The sequence below is a fragment of the Hevea brasiliensis genome, chromosome 15 (assembly GCF_030052815.1).
Source record: "Hevea brasiliensis isolate MT/VB/25A 57/8 chromosome 15, ASM3005281v1, whole genome shotgun sequence".
Lineage (NCBI taxonomy): Eukaryota > Viridiplantae > Streptophyta > Magnoliopsida > Malpighiales > Euphorbiaceae > Hevea > Hevea brasiliensis.
The window spans coordinates 12,175,133-12,194,235 of NC_079507.1; the positions used below are offsets into that span (position 1 = coordinate 12,175,133).

Genomic DNA, 19,103 nt, shown 5'->3' on the forward strand with positions numbered 1-19,103 from the left:
AATTTTTAGTATAGATTTTCTTAAAAAAAAAAAATAGCTAAAACTCTAAAGGCATCATATTTTCTTCTATTGGAGAAATTATTAAATTTATTAATAAATATATAAAATTTAATTTTTTTATTGCATTTTAATCCTTTACTTGTGTTAAATAACTTTTATTGACTATTTTTTAGATGAAATAACATTTTAGTCTCTTATTTTTTATTTTCTTAGAAATTAAAAATTAATTTTACCTAAAAATTCAAGGACTAAAATGTTATTTGAAGCAAATTCATAAAGATTAATTATATAATATTTTAATTGTATAAGTTGATTGTTATAAAATTAAAAAAAATTGATAACTGCATTTCTTGAAAAAAAAATATAAATATTAATTTTATTAAAAGTAAAAAAGTTTAAGGTAATTTAACTTTTATTTTTATTCAAAGAATTATTACACCCCTAATATTTTTCAAAATCTCAAGAGACCCAAAGCCCCCCTTGACCCCTTAATGCCTCCCTCAGTGTTGGGAAATGTGAAGATTATTAGCATGCAGAGCGCATCCAATCAATTTAAAGTTGCGTAATGCGAATTATATAAGTTCCTTGAAGATACAATTGCATACAATGCTCTTTTTGTAGCAATGAAGTGAAATAACAGAAGCCAAAAATTATTTATGCTGCAGCAATATAATCAACAATTAATAAAAACAATTTGTAATGAAAAAAAAGTACATTATTTATGTGGTTGAAGGGTAAGATGCGTCTCTTTGTGCTGGTGCTTAGATATCAAGTGCTTATATTAATCATCTACATGTTGAGATACTTAATTTTATTTTCAGGCAATGAATCATTGCATATTTGATAATATATTTTACTTATTTGAAGAAATAATTGATGGCATATAAATAATTTTTTAGTTTTCACCTAATAAATAATAACAATCTAATTAGAATACAAATAAGTGATTTTTAGGTTAAAACATATTAGAAATGTAGCTTAGAAATGTAGCTTAACTTTATGTAACTAGCTAATAACTAAGCAACCTGGCAATGTATTAACATTGTCATTACAATGCACAAGTTAATTCATTTATTACTATGCAAATTTCTTTTTCCTTTTTCTTTTCTTGTGGGTTCATAAGGCTAAGTGGGCTTGGGCGCTCTCTACACCTTCATGCGCCTCACGTCGCCTCAAGAAGGTTGCTCACCAGGAGATCGCCTCCCTCACCCTGCGCCTGCAGCGCACCCTTGGGACAACCTACTTCCAAGCGAGGGAAGAGCCCCGCTCGTGAGAGGTATGAGCAGGCTGCAATCCAATAGAGGAAAGGATAGTAACCCTAGAAATGAGGGTAGAGACGAGAATACACTCTCCAAAAGTTTTATATATAGAGAGAGAGAGTGAGAGAGAGAGAGAGAGAGAGAGAGAAGGCTACAGAAAATTGACGTCACCCTTCTTATATCAGTGGAAGGAAAAAGGAGAAAGAAAACATCGATTCACCTTACTCGTCCTAATTCCTTCCAATTTAGCCAACGAAATAACCATCACTTAAACCCCATATTCATTCATTTTAAGGCGATTCCTTGAAAGCTTTAACCTTTTATAGCATTGACATTTTTGGAAGCCTGAATTAGTCTTTTAAGTTCTACATTATTCTTTGTGAACAAATCTCCCCCCGACATCCACTTAACCTACACATATATATGCACACCAGTGGAAAGCAATTAAGCCCTCCCTGTTATACGCCATACAAAGTGGCGTCCTTGGTGACAATATCATATTAACAAATTGAAGTTTTTTTACCATGATAAGAATTAAGGTATAGTGATTAATGGGGAATTTACCTCTAGAAATGCAGCTAAGCATTGTTATAGCAAAGAAAATAAGGAACTACCAAAGTCTACAATTATTTAAGAAAGGTTACAAATTTGGTGCATGGAGCTGCAATTGCAACAATATCTTTCATATAACCATTCCCACTATGGACTACAGTTGAAATTAGCAGTTTCTATCTATCTATCTACCGAAAGAAGAAAGCAACTCCTTGTCAGGATACTAAATCACCAGATATACGCCCTGCAATGATTAAAACAACAAACATTACCGTGTAATGAACAGCTAAAACAAATAGGCCTAATAATAAATTGAAAAAAAAATCAAAAAAAGAAAAAAAAAATCAAAAAAAGGACAATTTTCCCATGTTTTTGCAATTACATCTCATCCTTTCAATTTTAGCAATTTTGCCCCAATTTCAAAGGTTAGTCGTAAGTTTGTCCAAGTGGTCAAAATTGAAGTTAGAGGTGCTTATACGGCAGCTGACTAGAAAGATAATTATTATTATTATTAGATTGGGGGGCTCAGATAACTCTAATTAAAATATTATTTTTAAAACTTTTGGGGTACATATATGTGGATCCCACAATGAAAAAGAAGTAATTTGTCCTAGCAACTGTATTAGCACCCTAACTTCAATTTTTTACCATTAGACAAAATTGCAACCAACCTTTGAAGTTGGGACAAATTCGCAAAAAATAAAAGGATAGAACATAATTGGAAAAACACGAAAAAGATTTGGCTTTTTTTTACCATTAAGCCAAACAAATAATATAATATCAATAAGATATAACATAACAACAAGGTGATTTAAGGCTTCCCCCTCTTCAATCACAATTACTACCAAAGGCTGCATCCATCACAACACAAACACAATTCCTCGCCTAGCAAGCATTTTCTAATTTGGATTGTTCTTATTACAGGAGAGAGCTTTCCACTGAATTAATACTGATTATTTTCTCATTTGACATTTTGAGATGACAAAATTGTAAATGAACCATGTCATTTCATCCAATTCTGAACTAGAAAATACAAATAAAGAGAAGGTGGTTTGAGATCGCTGTTGAGAGAGAGAGAGAGAGAGAGAGAGAGAGAGAGAGAGAAGGGCAGCTTGCTGATACAGTTAGGCACCTTGGCATAATTGGGAAGTAGTTTCTGCAGTTTTTCTTTGTCACACAGCAGCTTAATTTCACCTAGACCTGTTACATTATTATGTATTATCGTGTGTTAAAAGAGCATCAGTGACGTCTGATGATTGATGGTCTTAAGGAAGTTGTCATCACACCAATTGAGGTATAAAGTCTTTGGATGTCAACTGAAATTACAGCTAGTGTGTATATATATATATATATATATATAGATTCGATTTCTTTGTTTAGTACCTTTGTTGTTGCATAAAAGGTATCCACTAATATTGGGCATGTTACACAAGGCAAAATGATCATTCATGGTTTAATTCTAGAATAATAGAGGATTTGATTTTCAACACATGTAAAACTATAACTCAACCATGATAAGATAGATATTTAGTCTATACTTAACTCAACTCAACTCAACTAAGCCTTTATCCCAAAATTTTATTAGGGTCGACTATATGAATTCTCTTTTTCCACTTTAAACAATTTTGGGCTAAATCCTCAGGAATATGTAATGCTTTTAGGTCATGTTGTACTACTCTCCTCCAAGTCAGTTTAGGTATACCCATTCTTTTCTTTCTATCATCTAACTCAATGCGCTCTACTTATCTAACTGGAACCTCCGTATGTCTACGCTTCACATGACCAAACTACCTTAATCTCCCCTCTCTCAACTTATCCTCATTTGGCACCACTCCTACCTTTTCTCTAATACTCTCATTACGGACTTTATCTAGTCTAGTGTGACCACTCATCCACCTTAACATTCTCATCTCCGCAACTCTTTATCTTAGACACATACAACCCCTTTATTGCCCAACACTCATTACCATATAACATGGCCGGTCAGTCATATGGCTGTACAGTAAAATTTTCCTTTCAACTTACTAGGAATCTTACGATCACATAAAACTCTCGTGGCACGTCTCCACTTCAACCATCTGGCTTTAATCCTATGACTAACATCTTCCTCACATCCCCCGTCTACTTGAAAGATTGAGCCGAAATATTTAAAGTGATTACTTTGTGGCAATACCACTCCATCCAAACTAACTCCTTTTCTATTACCAATTCGGCCTTCGCTCAATGCATATATTCTTTTCTTCGTTCTACTTAACTTAAAGTCCTTTGACTTTAAAGTACTTCTCCAAAGCTCTAGCTTTCTATTGACTCCTTCCCACATCTCATCTATCAGAACTATATCATCCGCAAACATCATGCACCAAGGGATACTCTCTTGTATATGTTTCGTCAATTCATCTAGAACTAATGTAAAAAGGTAAGGGCTTCCAGCTGAACCTTGGTGTAATCCAACTAATATAGGAAAATCTCTTGTATCCCCTCCCACTGTGCGCATAATAGTAGTCACTCCTTTAGACATATCTTTCAACACTTGTATGTATCTAATAGACACCTTCTTTTGTTCTAACACTCTCCATAAAACATCTCTTGGAACACTATCATAAGCATTCTCCAAATCGATAAAAATCATATGTAGATCTTTCTTCATATCTCTATATTTCTCCATTAAGCTTCTAATGAGAAATATCACTTCCATAGTTGAACGACCGGGCATGAAGCCAAATTGAATGGGAGAGAGAGAAGTGTCATGACGTAGTCGATATTCCACAACTCTCTCCCACAACTTCATAGTATGACTCATAAAGTTTAATTCCCCTATAGCTTGAACAACTCTGTTTGTCTCCCTTATTTTTAAAAATAAGTATTAAAATACTCTTCTTTCAATCATCAGGCATTTTCTTTGAGTTTAGAACCTTATTAAATAATTTAGTTAACCATACTACTCCCATATCTCTCAAACACTTCCACACTTCAATTGGTATTCCATCGGGTCCACAGGCTTTACCCACTTTCATTCTCTTAAGTGCATATATATACACATATAACTAGTCTCTAAAATAAGTTCACCTAAAAGTGACAAGTGGCACTCTATTATATCTTTTTTTTCCATTTGTCAAATTTACCCCTCTTATTATTATCACTATTTAATGTCAATTTTTAGTTTTTATTTCTTAACATAAAAATTTAAATAAAGTAATATATAACTACATTCATAAATTATAATTGCAAAAAAGTATGTTATGTATACATTAAATTAAATAAAAATCATTAATAATAATTATTATGTATATAATAATAATAAATAAATATGTACACTTTTAATAAAAATAATTCTACTAAATTTTAATAGCAAAAATTGAAAGCCTATATAAATTTAAAATCATTATAAATCTCCATTATCAGATCTTGAAAGTTATAGTAAAAAAGAGTATGTGGAGATAATGAACAAGAGTATCCATAAATATTTACGAGATATGTTCTTAAAATTTAAATTATTTTTAATATTTTTTTCTAAATTTAGATACCATAATTTTATTATTTATTCCATTAATAATTAAAAATACACATGGTAAATGTTTAGTAACAAATAAACACATTAAATATTTCTCCCACCCAATGCCACATTAAACAGCCAAAGACACCCGATAATTTTTCAATATATCAACAAAGAACAAGTATGTGAATTTTCTGTAAGGTTTGACTAAAACAAAACAATCCACAGTAACTATAACTAATTAGATTACCCAAAGTACCTATAACATAAGCCACATCAAATATTTTCTTAACATCACTTGGCCAAATAATGTTATATTTTACCAAGCACCCTCATGTATGTTCCAACATAAAAAGGTCTTACCAAGGCACCTAACGTCCCTTTCATAAAGTAGAGAATAGAGAACTTGTATTACAAGCCAATGCAATCAAACCTTTATGATTTCATATCAATCAATCTTTCAAGAATGTAAAGCCTATTTCCTTGTCCAAGAACTAGGCTAACTTTACAGCAAGGGAACTCTCTTTTTTTTTTTTTTTTTGGGGTGGTTGAGAGAGAGAGGATTCGTTGTCATTTTTTTTTTTTTTTGAATTTTGAACCAGTTGGCTAAAATTGAAACTATTTCCCAAATCAGGCTAAATTGTCTAAATTAAAAGGTTTGATCAAACTTGATAAAATGCACAGGGTTTTTCTTTTTCTTTTTCGTTTTTTTTTTTTTTTTGTTAAAGCTAAGAGTGAATGGACAATGGCCCATGCCTGGACTTTTAAAGGCTCCTGGTTTATTTATCCAGTCAATGTTGTGGTTATACTACTTTTAAAAGAATTACGAGATCACAAGAAATTGATTCCAAACCAATTAAATGACTTGTCGACTATTAAAAGTAGTATTTTTAAAATTAAAAATGGAACCTTCTTAGCTGAAGGATAATGCAGGACACATTTCTACAGTGAAATTCCATGTAAAATGAGATAATAAGAAACACCAAACTACCTAATAAAATAATGCAATTTTATGTTAAGGACCATCTGAACACTCAATAACAAAAGTCTTAATCACCATGGGTTAGGCTTTAAAATTCTTACCATGCATGCATTTAATGAAGTAATCCAACTCACTGAAGCAAATTGTTCCTCGAACCAAAGGTGATGGCTGCTGGTAGACAAAGAATGAAAAGTGACGATGATCAGGGTCATTCCTTGGCTTTGCCATCTCAACCACTCTAATATGTCCTTCTCTGTCATAACATGAAAGCGCGTTCACACCAGCTACTGTTAATCCTCGATCCCAAGCAGAATTTAAGACCTGTAGGAACAGATATGGTTCAATAAATGCCTACTTTTACATGGTGAAAGTAATATGTGCATCATCAAATTTAAATGAGAAACCCCTGGGTTCACTCCACTCAGCATGAGCCAAAAGTTACATCCAAGAAACCATATAGCCCAAGGAACTAGGGAGTTATTGAGGAACAATAAAAGGGTTATCACCTGCCAACTCAAGCCCTCAGGATCAGCAAGTGCTTCATCATTCTCATTACCAGAAGTATGCAATCCTGAGCATATAAATTTCATTGTAACTGAGTGTTTCTTCAACACCTCAAAAACAGGAGAGTAGCCATCATGGTTTGTGGGGTTATAGTATCCTGCTGTTATCTCTGCCGCGTGGCTAGTGGTGTTATACCACCAATAAACTGCTGGAATCTGCATATTCAAATCTTTTATTTACATAAAGATTCTTTATCCATGAGAAAAAAGCACCACCACCATCAATCATGTCATCCACTTGATTATAGTTCTATGAAAACAACATAATTATTTCCAAAATCCACCTTTTATAACTAATCAGTTAAACAATATGTAAAATGAATGCAAGTAACTATGAAAAGCTTTAAGTTGACTATGGCTGGCCAGAGGGCTCTACTGAAGTATCAATCCTTGAGTATATGTGAAATTGAATGAATTCCAAATAGACACAAAAAGCCATCGAAACCAGCTCATCACTAATAACATTACCACTATAATTACACTATTGCTATTAACACTACCATCACTAAGACCAAATGTATTTACAACACATTTGCAAAAGCAATAATAACAAATTACAAAAAGCCTAATATGCTCCTAAGAATTTATTTTTGCCTTGCTACAAAGTGAAATTAAGAAGCAAGAATTTTGAGAGATTTAGATTGAAGAAGGCTAAACGACATGGAAAATGGTGCCTGGAGATGTGGAAATTTCAGGGGAAAAAACTGGAAAAAGCATCCAAAATAAGAGCCCCTACTACATTCCCATTATATATCATAACAATAACAGAGCATTAAAAATCCATTAAATAATAGCAGTTACATAACTACTGTTAATTGAAACCATGATTTAGATGGTCAGGAAACATGTATCATAGACCAAATGCATCAATATGCAGGGTTGTTTACATTAAAATTGTAAGAAATTAAGGGGGGAAAAAAAAGAAAAAGAAAAAAGACTAGACCTAGGACAACAGAAGAGCAGTTAGGAAGGATTTAACAACTCTACATCTTTCTGAAAGTTCTAATCTAAACTGAGTGAAATGAAGAATGCGATTCATATAGCAAGAACCAAACTAGTTCGGAACTAAAAAATTGCTAATTTGAGTGGAGCTGAATTTACTAAAATGGAAAAGGATCATAAGATCTCTATAAATTGCTTTAGCAAATTTTGGATGTCTTCTATTAAAACATATCAGTTAATTCTTTTTCATTTTATTGTCATTTTTATAAGGAAAGAAAAAGATGGTAAGAAATTGTGGGGACCTGCCAATGTGAGAGGTACAATCGCCTAAACCCTTCACTTAAGTACCCATGTCTAATAAATTCACATGAAGCCAAAAACTCCAAAATAGGACAATCTTCAAAGGATGAATAACTCCAATGCATATACGCAGACCCAAACTGAACATCGATAAATCAATTGACACAAACTTGGTCAACGAATTTTATGACCTAATCAAGCTATTATGACTCTCCAATTTGTGGTTCATTTCACCCAAATCAATGAATCTGAACTGTAACCTGCTTTTATCCACACTCTCGGAAAGGAAAACATGAAGTTCGTAATGGCACAATCATTTCCCCTTATATTTGTTGTACTTTTCCCTAGGTTTTGCACAAAAAAAAAAAAAGTAAAACAGTATTCCATAGCTTCTCGTTTGTACTTGGAATTGAAGGAATGTGTCAATAAATGGAATGCAGCCAAGTTCTCGTTTGCAATTGATGATTGTAACTCATTCTGACTACCAAAAACCATTTCAGGAAAGCATAGAAGTCTGTAATTCCTCCCCAACACCCACCCCACCAAAATAATAATAATAATAATAATAATCAAATTCAGGAAGGTTCCAAAGCTTCAATGTGGATGCAAGGTTAGGAAGTGTGGCAGAGATGAAGTTGGTTTTCATGTACGTGGAGGTGTAAATGGTGCTAAAGTAATGTTACCCTATAAGATTAGTGGCGGAACAACATCAGTGCCATTGAAAGTGAAAGTGGAGGTGTTATGGTGGTGGTGGTGACAGTTATGTTAGCAGATCCAGCGACTGGCAATGACACAGCAAGTGTAGAAAATTCTAAAGTGGCACAATGCCTTACTGTTACTGGTATAGATCATGGATTTCTTTCACAGAAAGTCTACTACTATAAGACATTACATCTAAATAACCAGTAGAAAATTAACAAATGAAACATGTCATCAATCCAGCTTTGAAATATTTTGACAGACATTAAACTACTTCCCATCATAGACAATTCCTACTTACATTAACAATTATCTTTGTATCCTCAAAGGCAAGGCTTGCAAGAGATAAAACATTATCGGCATGGTCTATCAATGTCTGGGCATACCAATTGAGGAAAAAGCGCCCAAAGTAACTATCATAATCACCTCGTTCACAGAAGAACCCAGTTTCATGCGGCCTAGAATTATACTGACCAGTATTATCAGGCCCCCTTGCCCAAAATGAATGCCCACGCAATTTAGCTGCTTTATGTAGACTTTGTTGTAAATATTTATCATAGCACTGTAGAAAAGCAATCAATAATCAGAGTAAGTACATAAAAATAACCTGGAAATTGAATTACCCAAAGCAAAACTGGAGTCAATGTAACCATACAAACACACATTTTATAGTGACATATCATGGGACAATAACCATCAACTTCTGTTTAAGGTACTAATACTGCCACACAGGCTAAAGCATCCAATAATACACGGACATGGGAATTAAACACGTGTATCAAAATCTGGAAAGTTGCAAAGTATGATCATAAAAAACTGTAAACCATATAGAAAGAGAATGGATTAAATGAAAACATTGCATACATAAATTCATTTTAAAATACCACACTGGCCACTGTAATGACCCATCCACATATAGCACAAATTAGGATATTAAAATTTTCAAACCATTGTAGGGGTGTCTAACATGAAAAATAAACCACTTATCACAAATTGTTCACTGCACGCACATTCTATTGATTTACATAAAATTGCAAGACCATATATTAAAAAAAATAATTCTTGATAAATCATTATTTTTTCAAAAAAGGAACTAGTTATGTATCATAGGGATATACATAAGAATATGTACGCTATTAGAATCAGCCCATAGAGGATAGCACACCTAACACAATTAGGACATTGTTTGATGTGCCAGCAATTTGATGATCCTTCTCTTTGGATTCAGAACTAGGCAATTAAGGACCCATGGACTTGGGACTGGCTTGAATAAGAAGGTTCAGGCACACAGATAAATAAACGCAAATGAATTTAGGCAAGAGAAATAATTAAAAGAAAGCTGCAGTTGAAAAACAGGAGAAAGAACATGCAAATAATAACGAAAAAAATAAAAGAGCATCATACTAGGCCTTCTAGGAATCAATTGGTTTTCAGATATCACACCTAGGGGTGTTCAATTTAGGTTCTGGTTGGTTCTAAGCAATTTCAATACGGTTCCGGTTCTAGTTTCAGTTCTATTTTGATTTCAATTTTGGTTCTATTCAGTTCAAATTTCAATTTTTACAACTAAAACTAAAGCATTTTTGTGTTCATTTTAAATTAGTAAAAACAATCTTAAATTTCTAATATCAAAACAACAATAAAAATAATAAAACCAACATTAAAATAATAATATTAATATCAAAAATATATTATATATTCCTTAATAAGAATATTATATTATCTTCTACCTTTTTCTTAATTATATAGTCTTTAACTAAAAGATACATATATAATTAAGAACTAAAAGGTATACTATATGGCTAACATGTGATATGGTCATATAATTATGGATTATAAGATGATTTAATGCATTTGACAAAAATTATTTGGAAAAAAAAAAGTTAGAAAAATAAAAGATTTTATTAAATTATATACATTTATAAATATTTATAATTCTATTGACATTATAAAATATATCTGATGCCCTAGTACAACACAATGAATCAAATGCTTCAGTATGAAAGTGTTATAAGTTAGCAGAAGAATAAGTGAAAATGGGAAAGAGGGGGCCTAAGATGAAGCGGACAGAAATAGTATCAAAGGATTTACAAGTTTTAGATATATGTAGACCTCATGTCTAATAAAACTAAATGGCCAAAAAGATCCATAAGAAAATAGGTTGTATAAAATATACCTACAAAACATAAGAAAAACATATGTACAAAAAAGGTTTTGGTTCAATTTTTTATGAATCAAAACCAAACCAAAACAGTAAATCTAAGTTTAGTTCTTACAGTAAGAGTTCTTTTTTGGTTCCGGTATGGTACAATTTCTTCAGCTTGGTTTGGAACATCTAAAAACCGTGCACAGTCACACCTCGGTTCGGAACATCTAGAAACTGTGCACAGTCACACCTATTCAATAGATGCATCTTAGGTCCACAGTAATGGCATCCATCATATATAAAGCACTTAACACTGAGAAATTCACATTATTTTTCAAAAATTCATTTTTGAAACAAAATCCAGAATCCTTGTAAATAGTTTACTCCAAGTGTATAATTCAAGGACAAACAAGGAAAAGATAATAACTTGCAAGTTGGTAGAATCATTAGAGATAAAGCAATCTTAAGTATTAATTCTGCTACTGGTGCATGTGTGTGTGTGTGAGTGCGTGTGTGTGTGTGAAAATAAACTTTATAGTGAAAGAAAAATGGAATAAATTGTCAACGAAAAGGTGTCCTATGAAACTCAACAAACAAATACACAAAGCACATGCTAAAAAAGTAACAACATCCACTCGTGTTGAATAACAATCAAAATAACCCCTACAAGCTCCAAATGCATAAGCCAATTAGAACCGAAAAAACAACACCTTGTCCCACGACAAATTAAAGAGCAAAACAAAAAAAGAGCACAATTCCAAAGAACTTTGGCATCTTTCTTACCATCAAATCCTAGCCATTTTAAACCAAAAAAAGTCTCTAAAGATTCTGAACATGCCCTATGCTCCAAGATGTAGAAAGTAGATCCCAAATAATGAGGCCTTATTAGGCCGCCTTTTTTTCCTTTTGCAAAATATCATTAGTAATCAACTTTTGAAGAATTGTAGACCAAACAAAGCCTTTACTTTGAGCAGCAATTTTTAACTTTCCAAATTTTATTGGCTGAATGATAAAAATGATATGGAGAATGACAAGATGAGAATAGACAGATTACAAAAGAATTTTCTATAAGAGTCTGAAAACCACATCCTTCTATCTGCTCTAGGAAGCAACTAACAGAATCCAAGAAAACAAGATACAAAGATAATCCTGTCAGCTCCTTGTCAACAAGATTTCCATAGAAATGAAAAATTCCAAGCAAAGGTATTGCTTCCACGACAATAATCAGCAATGATTCCTCTAAAAAAATAGAGTTACACATTAGGCATGTGGTTGACAAAAATAATAAAAAAGTATTTTGCTTTTGCTCAATAAACAATAAAGAAGGTCCTGTTCCAGATCATTAGATGGTCACAAGGACCAATCACTACAAGTAAACTAGATTTCCAGACTTTTTATCTGCATAATATCAGTGAATAAATTAAACATGGGAATCGGGTTCAACTGAATGTGAAAATACAAGCATAAATCCATCAAGTGCTTTCAGTTCCGAAAGCATTATAACGTAGGACCTGAATGTCATGGCAACATCATGATGTACACTTCTCATCTAACACTGTTGCATCCTACAAACTTACCTGACAACACATAACATCAAATGACTCTGAACAAACCTAAAATAGTACAAGAGAAAGGAAAGATATGCATCGGGTCAACTTAAACAGATACCTGAAACTCACCGATGCCAGGATATCTCCATCCCATCCTTTCAGGAAAAGAAGGATACTTTAGCTCCCCAGATGCTCCAAGTCCAATCTCAATAGCAGAAATGACACCCTCTGCAAACAAGTCATCAAACTCCATCCGAAAGCTTCTCATGAAGTCAAAATAAACCTGCGTATATTCGAGAATCATAATAAGTAACAGAAATGCAATAAACAATTGCTTGAATGATTGTTTTTTTTTTTTTTTTTTGCAAAGGCTAACCAAGTATGACCAACTGAAAATTGACTTACTAATTACTATGCAAAGGGCTAAAATGCCTGAAAGAGAACCTTGAATCCTCTTTCCATACCCTCCTATTGGTTTGCTCTCTCATGTAACCTAAATCTCCACTATAATTTTAAAGAACTAGGCATCATCTATGTTATTTGGGCGGAGGGATATTTTGTCTGTAAATTTTATACTTTTTTCCACTGATTCTATGTGCCAAATTGCCCTGCTGATTTCCATGTATCCTCATTCAACACAGGTCACAGGTATGTAAGAGTAAATTGAAGAGTTTAAGCGATTAGAGATCAAGTCATCAGATTAGGATATTTTATATGGATGCAAGATACTTCTAGTCAAAACCAAGTCACAGTGAACAATTTGCAAAGCAAATCCTAAAGGGGTATCAATTGAGATTTGAGATAGAGAGAGTAGCAAAAAATGTGCAGGATGATAATACAATATAACTAGGTAAAACAATGCATAGGAGAAAGAACAAGTGTTAATTCATAAATGATTTTTAATACCTCAATGCCAGTTCGCCCTTTTAGAACTCGTTCTTTGTCAATACCCCAAGATAGGTATTCAGTGTTCCTCCTTCCTTCACGATCTGTGAAGAATATATCCTGGTTCTCTTTCCCAATCTCTAAAACCCATTGAGGGAGGGAGATCAAAACTTGATCAGCATCACTTCCTCCATACTCATGAAATGCCAATACAACCTTCAAAATTTAAGGAAAAGGCTCAAAATCCATTCTACAATTGTGACAAAGGTGTTTTTCCATATTATAATAATAATAATAATAATAATAATAATAATAATAATAACAATGGTATTACGTGTGTGTGTGTGTGCGCGCGCGTATGTGTGCGTGTACACACCAATATACACCCGGATAGAAGGGATAGAGGGGGGGAAAAAAAAAGAATTAACAAGCAGTATATACATGTAAGATAAAATCAAAATACTATCAAAATAAAACTCAAGAACATGCAAGCATTAAATACGTATTGAAAGTTAAATTTTTGAGCTGTGGAACCAGCCACAGGTTAAAAGTAAGCAAGTAATTAAAACAAAATTTAAATTTGGCCAGTAGGACTAGCCACTAATAGAAAGTAAACAAGTCAAAGAAGATTTCTTGTGAATTAATACTTCAGAAAACAAAATACAAAGCTTTAAAGTTTTGGCTTAACAAAATGAATGCTATCCGAATTTTACAAAGGAGAAAAGAGGGTTTTAGATGTAGGAGAGGAAGATCAAGGGGATGCCTTTCTTTTGAGGGAGAGGTTCCTTTATATAGGCAAATGGAGCCTTGAATTATTGGAGCTTCAATTAACCTCGTGAAAGTGCTTTGAAGTGAAGTGATTGGTGAGCATTGTGAGGTCTACAAGCAGCTGCTAGCAGTGGTGGATCCATTGCAAGAAAAGAGGGGTCAATTGACCCCTCTTTTTTCATAGAGTACTCTCATGCATTTATATATTTATTTAAATTAACCCCTCATCAATTTAAGTATTGAACCCTCTTTTTTAAATGGAGAATGTATTTTTATTAATAGAAAATTAATTGACACTTATATATTGAGCAAATTACTGTGTACTTATGGTATAAATTAATCTTTACCCACAAAAGGTATGAGTCTTATCTTCCTAAATTTAAAACTCAATTGCTTTTATATGAGTATTAAGTGTGTTATTTTTTTTTGTTCACCAAATATATTATATAATTTGCTTATATATTGAACCCGGAAAATTTTTTTCTAGATCCCCACTGGCTGCCAGCCATGTGGAGAGTTGCAGGGTAGACAAGTTAGTTTGCAAGTTGCTTTAACTGGGAGAATATGCTTTATACTGCAGCCATGTGAAGAGCAGCAATAAAGGACTTTGACCGGAGAGTTGCAAGACAAATTACTTTACTTTTTATTTTTTAGATGAGAAGATGCTGAAATAGTCGTTTTCATTATCGTTTCCAAGTTTGACCGCCTTAGTGGAACTTGCTTTGCTAGATGAGGAAGAGGCTTCAGAGTAGTTCATCAAGAGTTGTTGCATGATGGTGAAATATTCTTCTAAACAATGACAGCTCCAGATCTCCTCCAAGATTATATATATATATATATATATATATATATATATATGGCTCATCTTAGACTTAAGACTCACCAGACTCCATCCCTAGCACCTCTACAGGAGAAAAGCCCTCTACAGGAGAAAAGCAAGCGACATTAACGAAGCCCTTACCCTATGCGCTTAGGCATGCGCCTTGTTCTAGGTGCAAGGCTCTAGAATGGCACACTTTTTTTATTTCAACTTTCAGCGAGCACTTCTATTAAAAAAAAACACTACCATTAAACTCAATTTATCGATCTACTAGAATCTAATATTGATGCACTAGGAAGTTTTTAAAATTAGTATAGGTGACAACTACACCTAGGATCGCAAATCTCCCATATTTCCATTTTTCAATACTACCACTCTTTTATTATCTTTTCAAAAAAAAAAAGTTATATTTGCAACTATTTCAAGATCTATGCCAAAAGAAAAAGTAAAAACATCATCCACTTATTTGAGAACTAAATAATATTCCTTTAACTCTTAAAGATGAGAAAAATAATGAAAATATTGATTTTGAAGATGATTATCAAGAGGATGAAGGTGTAGAAGATGATTAATAAGAATATGATGATGCTCTTGATGAAGATTAAAGAGTAGTTATTTTATGATTGCTTGACTTTAGCTTTGAGACATTAAAAGACTATTCAGTTTTAACATGTCAGTACTTGAATGCTTATTAGTTATTATTAGTTTAGTTTTATGTTATTCGATGTTTGATGAAATAATAACATTTATTTGGCTTTTATGATTTTTTTTTATTTTTTTTCGCCTCACCTTGCTTGCACCTTGCGGCTTGTGCCTTGTGCCTAGACTCCAGAACCCTTTGGTACCTTAGTGCGCCTTAAGCTTTTAATAACTATGTATGTAAGTATGTATGTGTCAAGGATGCATTTCCAACTCCTTATTCAAGAAAGGAACATTAAAACTTGATGCAAGAATAAACATATGACCAGAAAGCTTATCTAGATACTTTCTTCCCTTTTGTGATAAGTAAATAGATTCTTACACTATATTATGTTATAGACAAGACAATCCAATTGTTTGAAAACTTAGGTGATTTAAAAAAAAGCATATAAATGTTTTCAAGCATCATAGACCTACCAATATACTCCACATATGCAAACATTTTCATGTGTGTGTGTGTGTGAGAGAGAGAGAGAGAGAGAGAGAGAGAGAGAGAGAGAGAGAGAGAGATAAAGTGACCTTAGAGCTATGCATGTGTACATATTAGAAAACACTAATTTCAACCAAATGACCTGTACTCACAAAGGAAACCTTGTTTAGAGAACTAATACTAACAACTAATAACCTTTCATCACTAGAATTTCATAAATTTCGATTTCACATATAGAAATCCATGAGAGAGAGAGCGAGAGAGAGAGAGAGAGAGAGAGTCAACTATCACATATTGATTTGTCAATTTATTTGCGGATGACAGCAGAACATGTTGTCTATAAGATTGTTTTTAAAATGTTGGGATTCAACTCATTTAAGCTAGCCTCAAGTTCATTTGAAAAAAAATGCAAGTTCCAAACTTCCATAAGAAATAGCATAAAATAGGCAATTGCAAAATCTGAATAAGGAATTTATTGTCACATTAGTTTGTTACTCCTCTATGCAGAAGAGATTCATTTTGATGAAAACATCAATAAAAGCAAAACAAATAAACAGCAGATAATAAAAAGGTTGTCATTTATGGAATGCATTGCCATTACCTGCAATTTCAGCTTGAATTCACGAATGATGTTAAAAAGTTCCCTATAGCCAGACCACACATATTTCTGAGGGCTCCATGCTTCAACAATTCCCCACCAACATTCTACAACAACACCATCTATATCTAATGACTTCATGTGACTAAGCTCCTGTCTAATGCCTTGTGGATCAACCAATTGGCTGAAGTTGTTGATAAAACCAGTCTGCCATGGCGGTTGAAGAATTTTTAGCATTCAGAAAGAAGTTTTGGAATTTCCATATGAAAATAGAAAAATTTCCATATGAAAATAGAACCAAGACGCTATAAAATTGCAAGCATAGAAGAAAAACATAAAGAAACAATGGCAGGGGTAAAAATGCAGAAAAATATGTAAAGGGCCCAAAAGTATTTGAACCACAGTACAATAAAATGAAGCAGCAAGAAGCAGAAAGCAAATACTTACAGCAAGCAATGCATAAACTGGGACATATGAAGTACCAGCGAAATCGCCATCATGCTCACCAGAACGAACATCTTGTATAAGCTGCAACAATAGCCACCAATCAGACATGATTTTACTGATTAAAACACATATCAAGTTCAAAGGAAGCGTTTGGAAGTAAAGGCGACAAAAAGCTTATTATAAACCAAAACCACGGTAACCCCCTAGGATTGGCATATTGCCTCACTGTGCCTTGGTGCCACATTCAAGGAATTAACCCAGCATATCAAAGTGCCTATAGGACCCCGGTCACATATGCCTTAGCTGCTTGCTCAAAAAGTGCTAGAAAACTCATCTGTGGGGAGCAAATGAAAAAGAAAAATGGAATGGAGAAGGCAAAAGAAAGGTTCCTTAACAAGTTTTTTCTATCCAATACCATATTTGCTCCCTTTGCTTTAAAATTTCACCATATCATTCGAACTTGAAATTCAATTGCAAGATAAAGTAAACCCAAGTGACAGTATTACTCAAAAGTGGAGCAAATCATATAAAAATTAGTAAAACAACTACCTGATCAGCATCCAAGCAATCAACTGAATTGATAGGGCTGGCACTAGCAAATTTCTCACTCCTCGTTTCTCGCTCCGTCATCACCACTGAATCAAGAGACGAGGGCGACAAGCTCTCATCAATTCTCAATACAGATGGCTGACAGTCCAATGCAGCTGATTTTACAGCACAATTTTTCAATGAAGCACTCGAAACTGGGCTTTCAACTGATCGCACAGCAAATGAAGCCTGACCCATTGCCAATCATCAGTACACAATTCTATACAATTTAAAAAAATTAAAGAAACTAACCATTTGAGAGGGAGGAGGAGATTGTCGATAAGTGGTGCCATCAGCCTCAACAGTCCAGCCAGCCTCGCGCGCTAGCGCGGCAAGCACATCGTTCATGTCCGCACGCGCCGGGAGGGGGAAATTACCGTATTGTCTTAACCCCGCCAGCATTCGGCTAGTGATGGCACGGCGGTGGCGTTCTCGAAGCTTCGTTCTCTCTTTCTCTTTCTCCCTCTCTCTCTTGCCCTTACCTGAAACATTGGCGGAGACAGTGTTTGCGGGGTCCGTTGATGTGGCTGCAGCTGCGGCAGCGGCAGCGGCGGCAGTGGCGGCGAAACCACGAGGACGACGGGGTTGCGATTGGGGTTGGGGTTGGACGGGATGGGGCTGAGAGTGAGAATAGGGATCGGATTGGGCGAGTGGGGTTTGTATTTGCGTTTGTGGATCAAGGAGAAGATCTTGGTTATTGGAGGTGGATGTGTTCATCTTCGCTATGGATTTTTACAGTATGCTACTCAGTACTTTCTGCAAATTCATTCGTAGCGGGTCGAGTCTCTATTTCCTCTGTGTTCTTGTTTTATTTATTTATTTTTTCGTTTAGAAATTGATTTTTCTTTATTAAATAGCTAATAATCTGTCAATAGCCGGTGATGAAATATCACTCTAATTAAGCCAGTTTGGAATTATTGTTGTATTTTGCTATTGCTGTTTTGAAATTAAAAAAAAAAAAAAATTTCGTCTTGATAAGGATGGAAGTATCAGTTTAAGGCCAAGTTTGTCCGGCCTTGTCAGATTTTAATATTATGTTCAGTATTGGATGTTCTACATATTTTAGAAAATTCTTCTTGAAAATGACGATTTGGAATTGTGAAATTATAATTTTTCAAATAATCAAATTGATGGCTTTTTTTTTTAACATGGCTTAGAATTTTATTTTTTTACTCTTATATAATATATAAAATTCTAATCATATAATTTGAATATTATATATTTGTATGGCATATTTAGTAATTAAAAAAATAAAATGTATCTTTAATTATTATTATAATAATATTATTTATAAATTAATATTTTATTTAAATAAATATTTTTAAACTTTTCATATATTTAAAACAATAATAAAGATATTTTTATAATTTTTATATTTATTT

The 19,103-nt window shown here is 33.5% G+C and overlaps 1 protein-coding gene across 1 annotated transcript; it reads right to left on the reverse strand.

Annotated features, from left to right (window-relative positions):
* Positions 1–1,818: 1,818 nt before the first annotated feature.
* LOC110663206 (beta-amylase 8) lies at positions 1,819–18,497 on the reverse strand. Its single transcript, XM_021822452.2, has 10 exons — positions 17,974–18,497; positions 17,683–17,910; positions 17,134–17,214; positions 16,690–16,893; positions 13,393–13,587; positions 12,605–12,769; positions 9,092–9,352; positions 6,793–7,005; positions 6,388–6,607; positions 1,819–2,055 (listed from the first exon to the last, which is right to left on the reverse strand). The coding sequence occupies exons 1-10, from the start codon at positions 18,436–18,438 to the stop codon at positions 2,027–2,029; spliced, it is 2,061 nt and encodes a 686-aa protein (XP_021678144.2). The 5' UTR covers positions 18,439–18,497; the 3' UTR covers positions 1,819–2,026.
* Positions 18,498–19,103: the final 606 nt, after the last annotated feature.